The sequence below is a fragment of the Choloepus didactylus genome, chromosome 2 (genome assembly GCF_015220235.1).
Source record: "Choloepus didactylus isolate mChoDid1 chromosome 2, mChoDid1.pri, whole genome shotgun sequence".
Classification (NCBI taxonomy): domain Eukaryota; kingdom Metazoa; phylum Chordata; class Mammalia; order Pilosa; family Megalonychidae; genus Choloepus; species Choloepus didactylus.
The window spans coordinates 64257153-64275681 of record NC_051308.1 but is presented as its reverse complement, the minus strand read 5'-3'; the positions used below and the strand labels follow the sequence as shown (position 1 = coordinate 64275681).

The 18529-nt window shown below is 33.9% G+C and overlaps 1 protein-coding gene across 1 annotated transcript in view; it reads left to right on the top strand.

Moving 5' to 3' along the window:
• The window catches only part of LOC119511807 (complement factor H-like), a 237720-nt gene that overhangs the window by 174382 nt on the left and 44809 nt on the right, over positions 1 to 18529 (top strand). Inside the window, 2 exon segments of the mRNA XM_037806329.1 lie at positions 15905 to 16081; positions 16972 to 17148. Of these exon segments, the coding sequence (XP_037662257.1) occupies positions 15905 to 16081; positions 16972 to 17148 (354 nt within the window).

Below are 18529 nucleotides of genomic sequence, written 5' to 3'. Positions count from 1 at the left end.
CCTCATCAATGCCATTCTCAGCTTGTGGGTTTTCGCTCGAGGGAAAAGTAGGTTGGAAACAGATTTGAAAACTCAGCTTCTCTTTTATATGTAGCTTGTGTCATATCTACTTTCGTGTTACTACTTGGTCTGAGTTTTGGCTGAATCAACTTGTAGAAATATTTGTATTGTGAGATTATAATAAAGTATATCTTCATGGAAAATTATCTCTTATTCACATAAGGGAAAAATTAAGCTGTGCTTTCTTTATTTTCCACTTCCACATAGGAAAAGCCTCCAATTCTGTTTATGGAGACGTGTAAATATTCTAATAAAATCTAGAATTTTTTCACATTAAAAGCCCAATATCTGGAGTCAAAATTTTATGTAAGTCTTATTTCCATTACAGAGAAAGTCCTGGGAGTATGGAGGGATTCCTTATCTTCATTGTGGCCTTCATTAATTATTATATGTCAAAATACCAAATTGAATATATAAACTTGTATGGTTTATTGGTGCCAATTATACATTAAAAATCTATTAAAAGTTATCATCATCTTTAGCAATTAAATGTTTAAACAAAACGAGAAGTATGAATAAAGGAGTATCTCTTTAACAAAAAGTGGAATATATAGTCAATTACAAACATGCAATGACAATAAATTTTAGTTACTTTACTCAGTTCCTTGACAAACATTGAAGCAAATATAAATGCATATGATTTCTATTACTAATAATAAATTCTTCACTATATGTTTTTAAAAGCCTGTCATTTAAAAAAAATCAGTACTCTCATATGCAAGTTATATAAATTAAATGCCCACTTGGACCGAACCATCATGCTCTCCACAGATATTCCATTTTTCTATGTGATTTTAATCATGGAAATATTCTAAACAATTTACACATCATTTAACTCTAAAAGTGACATCAACACATACCTTGGTGTTCTTCCTTATAGATTTTCCCTGCTCTAAATCATTAATACAATGGAATACTAAGCTAAATAAATAAATTTATCACTTGTTTAGTAAACTAAAGTATAATTATTCATTAACTTAAGATATGATTTAAATATAGGCAAAATTGAAAATAATAGACAGAACACAGTTAAAATCTTTTAAAAGATTCTTTTATGTTTAAGAAATATATATTTACTGTTTTTATTGAAATGATACAAAATCATGTAAAGGTAAAATTAAATTTCACATAAAGTTCAATTTCCATTACATTTACAGCATCATACATGTGAATATAAAATTATTTGATCACTGTTTTTATTGGTAAATGCTATATTTATGTAAAATAACAAAAATTAATGATAATATCCTGATTGTATGAAGATTCTAATTCAGAAATTTAAGTTTAACTTTCTGTATTATTGGAACATTGAAATTCTTTCTAGGAAACAATATGAAAAATAGGAACACATTTGAGCAAGAAGTCTACTAGATTGCCCTATGCTTTTATGTGGTACAAAACAGAGGTTTAATTGGCATAAGGAATTTGTGAACCTAGGTAGTAAATACCCAAAGCACAGTCAAAGACACTACTTCTTCACATTTAGTGGTGAAAACAAATTATCATTAATTATTCTAGAAAATATTTACTGTGAATATTTTATCTGCCAACTCCTTCCATAAGTGTTGGAGATACAGTTGTCATGAGAGTCTGTCTCTTAATTCACAGATATAATGCCAAGAGAGAGACATTAAAAATACGTAAATGACAAAAATAAAGAAAAGAGAAATAAAGGTTTAGAATGATGTACATGATAGTATAAAAATTATGAGAATTCAAGGAAGGGAAGGAACATTTCATGAAAGATGGTTTTGGAAGTCGTCTCTAGTTTTTGACTTTAAGGTTAAGATCTGAAAGAAAAGGCCAGATCCATGCAATAGCGTTGCTGCATTAAAAGACATCTATTGTTTGATGAAAAACTAGGAAGCTACTTTGATCATATTAAAAGCTGGGGTATGAAATTATTTTATTAAAGGCTGTATAAGCTCAATATATATGAATTTTACTCCTAGTACAATGAGAAACAACTGGGAGGTTTTAAGCAGGGAAACATCACACAAAATGCAAGAGTTTAGAACAAGACCACTACAGTGAAAAATAAGTCATTTTTGATCCAGTAGTGTGATCTATTATTGACATATTGCATTAGTGTGGTATCATTTTTTAAATTGAGTGCCATGAAATGGTATCTCATTGTGGTTTTGATTTACATTTCTCTGATGGCTAGTGATGTTGAGAATCTTTTCAGGTGCTCTCTGTCCATCTGTATATCTTCTTTGGAGCCATGCTTACCTAATTCTTTTGCCAATTCTTAAATTGAGTTATCTTTTAGTGAGTAAGTTGAAGGATTTTTTATATATATATTCTGGGTTTTAAACCTTTGTCAGATAGCTGGTTTCCAAAAATTTTCCCTTTTGTGAGTTGAAGTTTTAATTTCATGATAAAGTCCTTTGAAACACAAAGGTTTTTAAAAAATGATGAGGTCCCATTTATCTATTTTTTATTTTGTTGCTTCAGTTTTGATGTAAAGTCTGAGAAACCGTTCCTACCACAAGGGCCTGAAGTTGCTACCTGATGTTTTCTTCTAGGAGTTTGATAGTTACGGCATTTATATTTTGTTCTTTGGTCATTTTGAATGATTTTTGTATTACGTGTGAGATCGGGGGCCCTCCTTCAAGTTTTTTTTTCTTTTTTACAGATGATGATCCAGTTTTCCCATCATGATTTGTTGAAGAGATTATTAATACCCAATTGAGTTGTCTTTCCCTTTGGCAAAAATCAGTTGGCCACATGTGTGGGGAATGATTTCTGAGCTCTCAATTAAATTCTGTCATACTATATGTCTTTCCTTTTTCCAGTAACATGCTGTTCTGAAATTGTTGTTCATATTAAGTTTTAGGATTGGAAGTGTGTGTCCTCAATTAATTCTTCTTTTCCAAGTTCTCCCAACATCATTTATTGAAGAGACTATTATGTCCAAGTTGAGAGGACTTGGGAGCCTTGTCAGAAAAGAATTATCCATAGATGTGCGGGGCTATTTCTAAACTCTCAATCCAATTCCATTGATTTATATTTATATATATCTTTATGCCATTCTCATGCTGTTTTGACCACTGTGGCTCCAGAATATGCTTGAAAGCCAGGAAGCATGAGTCCACTCACTTTATTCTTCTTTTGCAAGATGTTTTCGGCTACTCAAGGCCCCTAAACCCTCCAAATAAATTTGATAATTAGCTTTTCCATGTCTGCAAAATAGGTTGTTGGAATTTTAATTGGCATCACATTGAATCTATAGATTAATTTAGGTAAAACTGACATCTTAATGACATTTAGCCTTCTAATCCATCAGCACAGAATGTCTTTCCATTTATTCAGTTCTTCTTTGATTTCTTTAGCAATGTTTTATATATCTCTGTATACAAGATTTTTACAACCTTGTTTAAGTTTATTCCTAGATATTTGATTCTTTTAGTTGTCATTGTACATGGACTTTTTTACTTCATTACCTCTTTTAATAGTTCATTACTACTGTATAGAAAAACCATTGATTTTTGCAGGTTGATCTTTTATCCCACCTCTTTGCTGAACTCATTTATTAGCTCAGGTAGCTGTTTTATGTTGTTTTTTTTTTTTTTCCAGGATTCTCTAAATATAGGATCATGTCACCTGCAAGTAGGGAAGGTTTTACTACTACCTTTCCAATTTGGATAACTTTTGTTTTTCTTGTCTAGGTGCTCCAACAAGTTCTGCAGTTGATGTCGAAAATATATGGTTACAGTGGACATCTGCTGTTAATGTGCTGTTGGATTTGATTTGCTAGTATTTTGTTGAGGATTTTTGTATCTATATTCATTAGAGAATTTGGTTTGTAATTTTCTTTTCTGTAGTATCTTATCTGGTTTTGGTATAAGATTATGCTGGCTTCATAGAAGAGTTAGGTAGTGTACCATCCTCTTCAAATTTTGAAAGAGTTTGGGCAGAATTGTATTAATTCTTCTTAGAAAGATTGGTAGAATTCACCTCTGAAGCCATCTTTTCTTGGGCTTTTCTTTTTTGGAGGTTTTTGATAACTGATTCAATCTTTTCACTTACAATTAGTCTGTTTAGGTGTTGTATTTCTTCTAGAGTCAGTGAGGTTGTTCATGTGTTTCTGTGAATTTGTCCATTTCATCTTGGTTGTCTAATTTGTTGGCATATCATTGTTCATTGTATCCTCTTATGATCATTTTTATTTCTGTGAGTCAATAGTAATGTCTCCCATTCATTTCTGATTTTATTTATTTGTGTTTTATCTATTTTTGTCTTTCTCAGTCTATACTCATTTATATTCTAAAGTTACATACCAAAGAGTACAATTAAATGGTACTGGCATTTATAATGGCTCAAATGTTTACCTTTAATGGGGTCTTTATTTTTTATGCTGCTTTGAACCATTCTTTAGTGTCCTTTCCTTTCAGTCTGAAGAGCTCCCTTTAGCCTTGCTTGTAGAGAAGGTACAGTGCTGAAGAAATTCCTCAGCCCTTGTTTACCTGGGAATGTTTAATCTCTCTCTTGTTTTTGAAAGAATGTCTCACCAGAGATAAAATTCTTTGTTGATCCTTGTTTTCTTTCAGCACGTTATGTATTTCAAGCCACTGCCTTCTTGCATCCGTGGTTTCTGATGAAAAATTGGCACTCAGTCTAATTGAGACTCCCTTGTACATAACACATTTTTCTCTTGCAGCTTTCAGAAATACTTCCTTGTCCTTTGCATTTGATACTTTGATCAATATAGGGCAGGGTATGTTTTCTTCATATTCATCCTGTTTGATTTTCTGTGGGCTTCTCAGATTGCATATTCACACCTTTTGCTAACTTTGGGAAGTACTGACTCATTATTTCTTTAACTATTCTGCTCCTTTCTCTTTCTTCATTTCTTTCATTATGTTACATAATGTGCATGCTTGATGTTGTCTCAGAACTCTCTTAGTCCATTTTCCCTTTTTATAATCCTTATTACATTTTGCTGCTCAGCCTGTTTCATTTCCGTTGTCTTGTCTCTGAGTTTGCTGAATCTGTCTTCTACTAGCTCCAATCAGCTGTTTCAAAACTCCAGAGAATTTTTCATTTCAGTTATTGTGGTCTTCAATTCCAGTGTTCCTCTTAGGTTTCTTGTTAAAATTTATATAACTTTACTAAGATTCTCATATTGGTCATTCTCATAATGCTTATTTGTTGTTCTCCTGAAATTGTATAGTTTTGTTTTGTTTTGGCTTTTTTTTTTCTGTATTTTCCTTTATCTCTTTGAGCATATTGAAGATCATTTTTAAGAAATCTTTGTTTGGGATGCTCACATTCTGGTCTTCTTCATTGCCATTTTCTGGGTGTTTATCCTCTTCATTTGGATGGGCCATCATTTTGTATTTCTTTGTTTGTCTTGTAATCTTGTTGCCCACTGTACATCTTAATATTTTTAAGTGTTAACTCTGGGATTCATTCCCTGAGGTGTCTCTTTCTTGATATCATAATAATCTAGAGATATGAGAGCAATTTTGTTGAATTTCAGCCATCCTAACAGGAAACTCCATCCAGGGTAAATGCAAACTACAGTGTCCTCCCTGTCTTTTCTGGATGTGTCTTGTGGGCTTGTCCTTAGTTGCTTTGTAGTTCCTTGTTTACAGGAGTTTGAATGGTCCCTCTATTCCCCACTAGACAGATCCTCTTCCAGTTGTTTAAAGGAGGAAATCTTTGCCCCAGATGTTTGCCTCTAAAGTTTCTAACATTGCTTTTATTGGTTTCTCAAGCTCTTTTGCCTAGAGGGCAAATTCTGGGAGGGAGTGGCATGCTGTAAAATAATTTCCCAGGGCATACTTTCCCAGCAGAACAAGGCCAGGGACCCACGATAGGAGTGTAGACTGGCTCCAAACAGCACAGGCCATGGGAGCAGGCAGGGCACCAGGTGCTACTTCCACGGCTCCCCAAAGCTGCTCCCTTGATCTGTCCAGGCAATGAGCACGTGAACTTGTCCTTTGAAGTTCTAAGGAACAGTAAAGTCTTTGTCGCCTCAGAGTTTTTCTTTCAAAACAACTCTAAGATTTATGTATTTTCATCATATCTCTTTTATATCTGAAAGATTTGAGGTTGAAAACAGTTAAATTATATACCCTCTTAGGTTATGAAGGCATAAACGGTAGAGATAAAATTCAGATCTATGTTATCTACTAACAAAGTCCAAACTCTTAACCATCATTACGCTGTGGTTTGCCATTATATGCTGCAGTAGATGTCAAGCATTTGTGTTTCAAGTTGTAATTTTGTAATACTGGCTTCCAGAGTAGATTTTTAAAAATTTTAAAAGGCTGACATTTATTAACTCTTTCCACTGATGTATCATGACGGCAGTGTGTGTTTGAATAACTCTCCTAAGAAGTGGCCTTTTGTTATATTTGCACTGAGGGTTATTATAAATACTTGCTGAGCAGAATTGAAGCCACTAAATAGAGCTTTGCCTCAAAATGTCAAATCTGTAGTAAAGTGTAACCCAAGATTTCTTTAGTTGAATACTGTTGACTTGTGCATCATGAACAATCTGATGATGTTGACTTTTGTAATGAAATGTTACACTCAAAGTATTTATCTTAGAACCATATTTCATTTTAATGTCACTACAGCAGAAATTTCTGCCCTGTTTATTGTTTAACATTATAGAAAATCTTCAAATTCTTTGCAATTCCTTAGTTTAATCTATCTGCAGAGAGAGGCAGACATCTTTTTAAGAGCCCCTTTGAGTAAAACTCATTCTTTGAGTCAATAATGATAAATTAATATGTATAATCAGCATAGCAAATATGTATACTCTGGAGGCACGAAGAAGGGGCTTCCATGCTTACCAGTAGATAGCTGTGGTTAGTAAAAACTTTTTGACAGCTGATTACGGTATGTCTTAAAGGCCATGAGTTGTTTTGATAATATGTCTTAAATGATAATATATCTTGATGTATGACTTAAATGACTAAGGTAAGTCTTAAAAGAAAACTGGGAATTTCTTAGATTGAAGATTTGGAGGGGAATCACTGTAAGGGCACTAAGGCTTCAATGAGCATGGAGCTCTGCTGATACTTGTTCATTGTTCCTACAGACCCCAGTGTAGGATGCAGGTTGGGGAGAAGAGAGTGATGGGTAAGGGATAGGCTAGCACGAGGTTCTGAGTTTCTATATGCACCACACTGAAGAATTTGGATGTTGCTCACATTGACATGAGAATCATTGAAAGATTTAAGTGGAGCAATGAAGCAACATGGTGAAAGTCTTAAGTTATGCAAGGATGGATTAGAAAGACAGGAGACCAGGACTAGGGAAAGTAGTTTGTTGCCATAATATCAGAGAAGCATATTTGAGAGAAGGTAGTGTCAAAGTCATAAAAGCAGGTCAGTTACTTTTTAGAGGGTAACGAAAATGATTTAATTAATTTCCTCCACAAACTGTTCAATCAATAATTTCTCTGTTAAGTAGAAATATATGATTTTTAACCTTACTTAGTGAAAATACTTATCACAGTAAGTCTATATGTATATATATATATTCAATTTTCTGTGTAAAGAATGTTACTGGCCACCATTTATTTTAAGAGGACTAACTGATCCCCCAAACCAAATAAAAATTGGCAACATAATTTTAAACAAAATTTAACTTCCTACAACAATGAATGGTAAGAGCAATAAATAAATCATTTATGAAGTATGAAATCAAAACAGAACTTTTATTTTATATGGCTGGTTTATTACCTAGTGGAAAAAAAATTGTGTTTTCATAGGCCTATGTCTTGGTCACAGTCCTTCAGCTCATTATTAAAATTTTGGAATTTACTATTTTTAGACATTTCCTGTAAGTTACAGATTAAAAATGGAATTGCTATAGCTCATAAGAGTGTTTATAACTAGAATGAGTGACTTCAAATATCAATGTTAAATGGTTTTTGAACACAGTGAAAGAGGAGATGCTGTATGCACTGAATTTGGATGGAGTCCAAGTCCTTCATGTAAAGGAATGTCATCTTTCTTTTCTATCCCATTTGTAATATATTATATCAATCATATTAATTCTTATAGGTTTTTAAATACGTAGTTTATTTTTTGTCTCTGAACCAGAGGATTAATTTCAATAGGAATCTACTCTTCAAGGATAAAGATAATATGTCTGAAAAATAAAGCATCAAATTTTATATCTCGAAGATCAATTTTGAGATTAATTGTTAGAAGCCCCTTGCTCTGAAGATAGAAAGAAAGAGGACCAGAAAGTTTCAGTAGCTTATTAAGTTGTTGGTTGGTTATCTAAAAGCACCTCTAGAGCAGAGCCAAAACTATAATAGGCCCCTAATTCCAGGCACACCCAATTCTCAAATAATTATATTGCCTCCTCTATAGCCCTTCTTTTAGCTTTAAAAAGTAATAGTAATATCAGATGAGGAAACCCTCAATTGACAATGGCATTAAATGAAAGAAAGTGGAGATTTTAATTAATTCTGGGTCTAACATGAATCAACAAATATGTAGGTGTTGGAAAAAGAAAAATCTAACTCTCTAGGTTTTCATAATGGAAGGAAGGATTTTATTCAGAGACAGAGTTAATCTCAACTGTGTTCTTTGCCCTCCAAAAATTATATCCAGAATATGGTGTTGTTAGCAAGCCACTGTTAAAAGAGATGGTTTCAAATGATCATGGCCTAGAAGTGAAAATAAAGTCAGTTGGTGGGTTTAAGAAATACTTTAAGAAGAATACCAAGAAGATACAGCTGTAGCATGGCAATTACTGTCTGAGATGTTTGCAACCATTCGTGAAAAGGACAGAGTAGGCGTGTAGTGTGGGCTCCGCAGGTCCAGCAAGTTCCACCGCTGTTCGAGTGAGCTTCCGAGAGGGCGACTTCCAGAGACGCTGCTGTACTGTGGGGGGAAGAGGAGTCGACACCTTGAGAGTCCTTCTGAACATCAAACCACATGATTCATAATTACATGTATAAATCTTACTTCAGTTCTCTTTTACAAAAACTAGAGTTAATTTTGGAGCTGATTTTAAAATTTAAAATAAATTTAGCTTTCCTAAAGCAGCCTCTTTAAGAACATTTCCTTCTGAACAATCTTCACTTTCAGGCACGGTTAACAAAATACTTTTAGAAAGATATTAAAAACCAGACAATGATAACCCATATTAGCTCTGAGTTAGGCCGAGGGTATGTGGTCCCGCTGTATTCCTTCGTGGTATTTATGGAGACTAAACAAAGGCAGGCATTCATCCCCGCCTCTGACAGTGCCCTCCACCAAATGCTTCACTTCCAGAGTTCCTCTGAAATAATCATGGTTAATTTATCATCCAATTATAAATATAATCATCCAATCATAACTTATTGACCACTTATATGAAATCAGGTCTTTCCTCTGTGTTAAAGATAAAATTGAGAATAAACTCTCATTGTAGCTTTCAATGCATTCAAAGGTAAGACTTAAGTGCTGAGTTTCATATGGACTTCTCACTCAGTGCAGCATGTCCTCTAAGTCATCTAATTATTCTGTTTATTTTTCTCAGTCACGGCTGTCCAGCCAAACCTCTTAGTGCATATTTGATTTCACAATGGGAAATCTCTCTGTTTTCCTAGAAATGTTACAATTCCCATACTTGTTCTCTTGAATGCTTCACTCTCTCTCACACACACAAGACTACACTTTTACAAAACATTTTCCTTCATTTTTTTTCCATTTCTCAGTCACAAGTTCACACCCAACTTAAAAATCCAAGCTTGTGCTTATTTAGAGTCCTGCTTTCTTTGGGGAAGGAGAAGCCAAGCAAAGGCACTGGGAAAAGTCAATCTCTTTTGCAAGAAAGTTTGTTACAAGTAGATATATAAAAAGATACACCCCAAATTAGGTGAATATACACTCTCTTTTAAAACATGCTTCATTTTTAAAAAATAAATTTTGCACTAACTGGATACAGGAAAGTTCCTTATTAATAATGGATTTCTACTCTCTATACTTCAGCTAATGCATCACACATGTTTCTATTCATTTTCCTAGTACATGCAAGGGTCTGCTTATTGATAGATGATGAATTCCAAATTTATGTTACTGATTTTCTCTGAAATCATGTAACTCAAAATTCATGTTTTTGCTTACAAATTTATAAGAATTTTTGTAACTAATGATAAAGCATAAATTAAATGCAATAATCAAATGTGAAGTACTTAAACTTTCTTTCATTTGTAAAATGAATTGTAGTTGTCAGGGTACAATTTTACCTGTCAATTATACTTGTCAATTGAGGGTGAACTACCAAAACTTTGGTTTCTATATCCAACGTGGAATGGTCTCTAACAACTTATCATTTACAGGAATAATTAAAGATATAAAATCTGCCAAGTAAAGCCACTTTTAATCCAAATCAATTTTTTTCTGTACAGACATTTTTTTGTCGATTCAAATCACACAGTGATAACCTTGAATTATCATTTTTCCTTCAAAGGGCTTTTGGCCATTTTTAATAGAAGAAAATCTATGGCCCTTACATTTGGACGGTCTCACATACCATTGTTTTGAGTAGAGGTACACATCCTTGGTAATGTTTTAATAGCATCCTTTATTTTAAGGGAGAATACACAAATAGGGAATTGTCGTTGTCAAGAGGTTAGAATTGAATCATGTCCACCACTGGACATGTTTAAGTGTTAACCCACAGTCCTCTGGTGTGGGCTCCTCTGTAAATAGGATCTCCAAAGAGCCTGTTAAGATGAGGCCAAATAGAATCAGGGTGGGGACTTAATTCAATATGAATGAAGTCCTTATAAACAGAGAAAACTCGGATTCAGCCAGTTAGTAGTAGCCAGAGAAGGAGACAGATATTGCCATGTGTTGGAGGCTGAGATACCCCTACTAGCCAGAGTACCAAGGGTTGCCTGCAAGTCACCACCAGAAAGTCACAGATATTGCAGAGGGTGTGGCCTGCTGGTACATTGATTTTGCACTTCTAGCTTTCCAAACTATGAGATAATAAATTTCCATTGTTAAACCAACCAGTTTGTGAGAATTGATGTAGCAACCCTGAAGACTAAGACAAAAAGGATTTATGTCCAGAGCTTGAGAGTGATCAGCAGAAGTCATTCTATTCATATTGATTTGGCAAGATTTTCCCAATATCAGTTTGTCAGTCTCTTATTTAAGCCCTTCTTATTTATATCTGATAGCTTTGGACTTCAACAGCTGGTGTATAGTTTGGGTATACCATGGAGTAAAATCTTAGTAAAGACATACTATTGGCCTGAAATGGGTATATGAAAAAATAATAGACATAGCAGAATGAAATGATTAAAAAGACAAAATACAGAGGAACATATTTAAAGCTTATTTGAGGTTAGTGCCAATTAACTCTTAGCATCAAACACTGAAGATATATTTTAATTAAAACTTGTATTATGTCCACATATTATTTTTAGTAAATTTATTACCAATATAGAGATAATTTATTGTTAGAAATAAAGGCAAACTACCAAAACTTATACAGTATGGTGCCAATATAGATGGTTATGTGTCTTTTCTACAATAATACTTAAAAGGCATGGTATGTTTTAAGTTTTATTTTAATAACGCACATGCGTCTCAAAATTTCCCATTTTAGCCATTTTCAAGTATACGATCCAAGGACACTAATTATGCTCCCAATATTGTGCTATACCACTTTATACCCACTAGGATGTCTATTATTAAAAAAACAAACAAAAAAAAGTAACAAGTGTTGGTGACGATGTGGAGAAATTTGAGCACTTATACTTGGTTAGTGGGATTATAAATGGTGTAATGAATTTATTGACTCCTCAGAAAGTTTAACATAATTACCATATGACCTGGCAATCTCACTTCTTAATATACACCCCAAAGAACTGAAAACAGGGGCTTGAACAGATATTTGTGTACCGATGTTCATAGCACCATTACACAAATAGACAAAAGGTGGAGGCATGGTATATTTTTAATGAGCTTTGTTAATTATGATGTCTTAGGTTGGGGGTGTCAAACTGTAGCTCTCATTAAATCAAGGCTGTTGTCTTTTCTTTGTTTGTAAAGTTTAATGGAACACACCCATGCCTATTTATTTTCATGTTGATTGTCTGCATTCACACTACAAACAGAGTTGAGTTGGTATATGGGAGATCTTCTATCTGGCCCTTTACAGAAAAGCTTTTCTAATCTCTGGACTCGGTTAAAGAGTTACAGTAAAAAATACTTAGTGGTAATTACTTTTCTAATCTGTGCAATGGAAATTGATGGTTTTCTAAATTCATATTTTTCTGTATTTTTGTATTGATTTATTGGGATTTGTAGTATATTCTTAATATAAATTTCAAGTATAGCTACTGCAAATATTTTCTCCTTTTCTGCGGCTTGTGTTTTTCTTCTCTTTAAGAAAACCTTAGTGAACACAGTTTATTTTTTCCTACAATCAAAGTGATCAACCTATTTTTGATGATTAATATTTATCAGGTCTTCTTCAAGGGCATAGAGATAATGAAGCATTTTATTCTAAAAACTTTTGAGATTTTGCCTTCCCTGTTAAAGATTTAATCCATTTCGAGTTCGTTTTTATGCATGGTATGGAAATCCAACATTTCCCCAGTTATCTGTAATTGCACCCTGATCATATATCATAAACATATATAATGACTATTAATCTGAATCCTCTATTGTGTTCCATAATAAGTAGTTTTTATATCAGTGTGCCAGTACCACACTGTGTTAACTACTTTAGATTTTATAATACATCCGGACATCTATTGGAAAGCTTTCAGCCTAATTTTTTCTTTTCATTCTCTGGTTTATTCTTGGACTTTTGTCTTATGTATTTTAATTCTCCTCAACAAGTTCCCTCAAAAATCTCTGTTTAGATTTTTATTGGAATTACCTTGGCTCTCCAGATCAATTTATGAAGAATAGATATCTTTATGCTACTGAGCCTCCTGATATTCAATTTGATATATTCTAAAGTTTTTTGGGACTTTTTGGAATGTCTGACAATTGTCTTGTGTTATATATTTTTGCTTATGAGAAGATTTTAGATATTATGAATTATGTTTCCTGTAAATAATATTTTCATTATATTTAAGCTTTAAGAAATTTCTTTTAACTCAGGTGATTTGAAATTTTAAAAATTATTAAAATCAATATTGCTTAAAATTTTGAATGACCTACTTATATACGTAACTCCAAATTCAATGCTCTTTAAGCCTCCCAAACCCATCCTTGACCTGCAGCTTCAAAGAATGGGGAGATTTATCCAGACAAATAGCTTCATTTTCATGGGCATGTGTAAACACAGCTAAGAGATTATTATTTTTTTCCATCTTCCACAATGTTCCAAGCAATCTTAGTTTTCCTTTTTACATTATGCAAATATTGGGTTCCATAATAAGTAGTTTTATATCAGTGTTCCAATACCACACTGTGTTAACTACTTTTGATTTATAGTATGTCCGGACATCTAGTGCAAACCTTTCAACCTAATTTTTTCTTACCATTCTCTGGTTTATTCTTGGGCTTTGGTCTTATGTATTTTAATAATTGGGTCAGCAATCTTTCTCTCTTTCATTTAATGTTCATACTCACTCAGATCGACTACCCAGCCAGCAAACCAAGGGCGGAACCATCAGGTTCAGTTGGAAGATTGTCCGTTAGTAATAGCGGCAGTATCAATGTGGCCGTTGACACCTTCTTTGTCCATTTTCAATAATATAGAGAAGAGGGTTATAAAGGAAGTTTATAAGATGCTCTTATCCACTGTGTGAGAAAGTATTAGAAACCATTATCCAAGTTTAGGCACAGGAGAGGAAAGTATATCCATAATGCCCTTAGGAGTTTGGTCATGCGGAGTTCGATATATTATTTGTGGTGTCAAGTTAGCAATTGATCTTTCCTCTGAATTGGAAAATGCAATCAAGTTTCCAGGTCTACAGAACCAGGAAGAGTAAAAGAAAAATCTTTCAGAAGTAGCAAATAATTTTATTTAATTTCCTGTGTTATACCCCATGCCTTTTTCCCCATTCTCTGCACACTATCTCAACAATTCATCCATTGGTGTGTTTATATTCACACATGTTAAGGTTTTAAGCCACTTTCATGCACTTGTGCAAGTCATTCTTCAGTCTTTTATCACCACACCTACCACATTTAATAATTTGGCGTTTCATTTGCTCATTCCAATTTTCAGTCAGTCCCACTATATTGTGGGAGGGTAAGATTTAAGTGTAGTTTGTTGTATATGATGTTTCTTAGCCCATCGTTAGCACTGTACCTGCAGTAAAATATGCTCTCGTTGATCAGATGATATATAATTAGGAGGACCAATCTGAAGCATTTTCTACTGTAAGCCTTAAATAGTGTTAGAGACATTTGCCTTTGTAACTGGATATGAGAATTAAGATTTAGAATCATATATGTATGTATGTAAATATATATATGTATTTTTCCTGGCTAAGACTTTTGTTATCTCCCTGGAATTGTGGATATCAAGCCAAGAAAATCCACATGCCACCCATGGGATACCCCGTATGCTGTTGGTAGGTGGCCTGTCATTGCTTTCTGTGTCTAATGATCCCATTGCATTTTCCTTCTTTCCTGATGAATTTATGAGGAGAGATTAAGAACATCCCCTGATGGGACAGGCAATTTCTCCAAAAAGTATACAAGCAATCAAATTCTGTGCCACTTCCTTGGATATTGCAGCTCACAGAATCAGCTACTTATTTTTGTCTTAGCTTTCACTTCCTGTTGTTCTGAGTAAGACATGAAAGCTTAAGGTCTTCTTAGGATGTTTTTAGCATGTGTCCTGACCTCAACATGCATCTGGCTTTCTAAATCCCCCAGAATACATGGCAATTTTGAATGCTCCAAATCCCAAATAAACTCTATCCTAGGTTTTCATCCCAGGCATTAGGTATTCTTCTATAGCCTTCCAGTGTAGTCTTTTACCCCATGTAGTTGTAGGCTGTCCATTTTCCTTATAGGGTTGGGTTCTTGGAGCTGCCGTTTTGGGATTGTTCGTTGCTGGTATATAGAAACACCACTGAATTTTGCAAGTTGATCTCATACCCTACCACTTTGCTAGATTCATTCATAAGCTCTGGTAGCCTTCATACTTCATATAGATTATTTGTGATTTTATCTATATAGAATTGCATCATCTGTGATTTTGGGTGTTTTTCATTTCTTTCTCTTGAGTAATTGCTCTTGCTTGATCTTCCACTATAACATTGAACAGCAGTGATGAAAGCAGGCCTCCTTGTCCTTTTCCTGATCTTAGGTGGAAATTTTTCATTCTTTCACCACTGAGAATGATATTAACTATAGTTTTTTTTTTTTTTCATGTCCTTTGTCATGTTGAAGAAGATTCCAAATATTTCCAGTTTCTTGAGTGCTTTTATCAAGAAATGATGCTGAGTTAGTTCACTTGTTTTCAGGGTCCATTGAGGTGGTCATGTTTATTGTCCCGTCCCAGCTTCATTCCATAAGTGTGATTTATTATTTTGATTCATTTTCTTGTGTTGAACCACCCTTGTGTTTCTGGAATAAATCCTATTTGATCATGGTGTAGAATCATTTTAATTTGCTATTGTATACAGTTTGCTATTATTTTGTTGAGGGTTTTTCATCTGTATGCATTAAAGGTATTGGTCTGTAATTTTCATTTCTTGTGATATTCTCATCTGGCTTTGGTATTAGAGTGATGTTGGCCTCACTGAATGAGTTAGGAAGTGTTGTTGGGTCTTCGGATTTCTGTTGTGTTTGAGAAGAAATGTGTTCCTCTACTTACTATTTAGTTAATTTGTGACATTTTTTGTCTCTTTATAAACATGTCTAATGAACATATATTTGTGCATTTTCCCTTTCAGAAACATGTTCGAGATTAGATATTGAGCATGGGTTTTTTTCTGAATATGAGTATACATATCCCTTAAATAAACAAACACAATATAAGTGTAAAGAAGGATATGTAACACCAGAGGGTGAAACCTCAGGGTCGATTACGTGTTTACATAGCGGATGGTCAGCTCAGCCCACATGCATTAGTAAGTAAGTTATTATGTTATTGTTCATTTTCTGAAAACAGTTTACAAATGTTTTCTTTAAATTAATTCTTTATTGGGGGCCTTATCTGATTCCTTTTGAAAAAATAGATAAAACACTTTGTGAAATCGTGTGTGTGTAAAATATATATAAATATAGAAATATTTCTCTCTCTCCTCTACCTAAATGTTTATGGAGATTTTCTAAACACAATTTGCAGAGTTTACTTCATTGACTAACTCTATTATCCCTAAGCCACTCAGTGATACTTCTGAAGTATACGTATGAATCCATTCTGACACTTTTGCTTTTTGTTGTTTTTTCTTTCGATTTCCATGATTTCTCTGGGCTAAAGAAAAAACGATAAGAGTTGTTCCCATGTCAACTCATTTTATATTAAATTATAATCAATTATCTATTAAAACATTTTCTTATGATGAAAGAAAATATGTAGATAAATACATTGACCTTTTTATCCAGTTAATTCTTTTATCTTTGTATATATTTCACACCTGCAAATCATTATATTGCCTCTAAGTTCACAAAATATCATCTAATGTCCTCAAGAATGTAATACACAACATTAATGGCCTATTTTGGTACCAACATATGACAAGCTCACAAAAGTAAATAGGCTTGACAAAAATATTGTTAATATAAATTTTTCAGAGATTTTAATTGATGATAAGAATGGTGTATATGAAATAATTTTTATTTTTACTGTATGTCAATAGGACAACATCTTATCACTTTTCTTCTTAGATTATTTTTAAATGGTACTTAACTTATTAGCATGTACTAACTGACAAAACCTTATACTTCTGAGAAGGATTTACTTCATTGTTCATTCAATTAATGTTAGAAATGAAACGTTAATTTTATTATGCTACAGAATCTTGTGATAAGCCAGTATTTGAGAATGCCAGGCCCAGAAGAGATGACACCTGGTTTAAGCTCAATGACAAGTTGGACTATGAATGCAACGATGGATATGAAACCAGAGACGGAAGCACCACAGGCTCCATAGTATGCGGTGAGGATGGTTGGTCCAATACACCCACATGTCTCGGTAAGTACTCTATTTCAGGTATTCTTTTTTCAGAATTAAAAAAAAAGTACTCTTTTTTTTTTCAGATTGATTTATTTAGAGGATACTTTAAGGACAAGGATTAAAATCAGGTGTTTTCTTACTTAATGTGACAAGGAAAGGATTGTGTTTTGACGCCCAAAGGATAGACTCTATCTTAAAGCACTACATCGAATTAAAGTTTCTTGTGGACACTTACATTACAGTTTTGTGATTGAGTTATAAATCCTTTTCAAATTATTCCCAGATAGAAACTTTCAGGTTATTTAAAAAGGGTCACTCGATTTGTTTAATTTCTCCAGCTATTTTCATCCAAATTTTCTGCTTTACACCTTTCCCCTTATTACTTTCTCCAGTTATTGCCAGGAACTCTTCTTTTTCAAACATTGACAAGTTCTGTGGACAATTGGCTATTGACAAGATAGCTGTTTGTTTTCCCAGAATGAAAAGAAGCTTTCATCTTTGTAAAATTGGGTGGCTGTGCTTTGTTCCACGCAGAGATAATGCAGAGTTCTGAAAGTAAAAGTCTATTTTGGAAATACCAGGGTGAGCAGAGTCAGTTTAATATTTGGGAGGATTTTATGACCTGAGGCTAGGTAGGAGCTCAAGGCAAGATTATCCGGATAATTTCAGGGGTGTCAGCATTTGGATTTAGTTTCAAGCTTGAGGAAAAGCCATGCCATACTTTTAAGCAAAGAAATGATTACATTAGAATTGCATTTTTGAAAGTTTTTTCCTGCATGCTTTGCTTGTGGTGGGCAAGAGATGAAGCAGTGAATTCCTACAGAGTGAGAAATGGGGTGGATTGATAACAGATGATGATGCCTGTGGAGAGGCAGACCAGGGGGACAGATCTGGGATATAGAAATGAGTGTTGTCCTAAATGTGGAGAGAACAAACATTTAAAATAGATAGTTTAACAGACTGATTAATAGCGCAGTCTTTGTCCTCTTGTGAGTGGATGGGAAGAGAAACCAAGGCTCCCGTGATGAGACTGGGCTTTGGTTGCAACAGGGCTGCTTACAGCTTTGTAGCAGGAGGAAGGAAGGAAAGTGATGCATAAATCATGCTGTAAAGAAGCAGAAACTGCTGGTTTGTATTTCTACACAAGGTAGGAGACAAGGTCATCTGAGACTGAGTGCTGCATTGGGGTACAGGTAGAAGAAACTCCGGGTGTTTGAAAATTTGAAATAGAGACTCTAGAGGAAAGAACAGTAAGTTCATTACAGAATGAGGTAGACTTGCTTATAAATATTGAAGCTGAGAAGCCTTTCATTCATTCAGACTGTCAATAATCACCTGTTATGTGCCAGAAACTGGAAAAATACAAACATGGGCCAGCCTTTTCAGATCCTTCATTCCA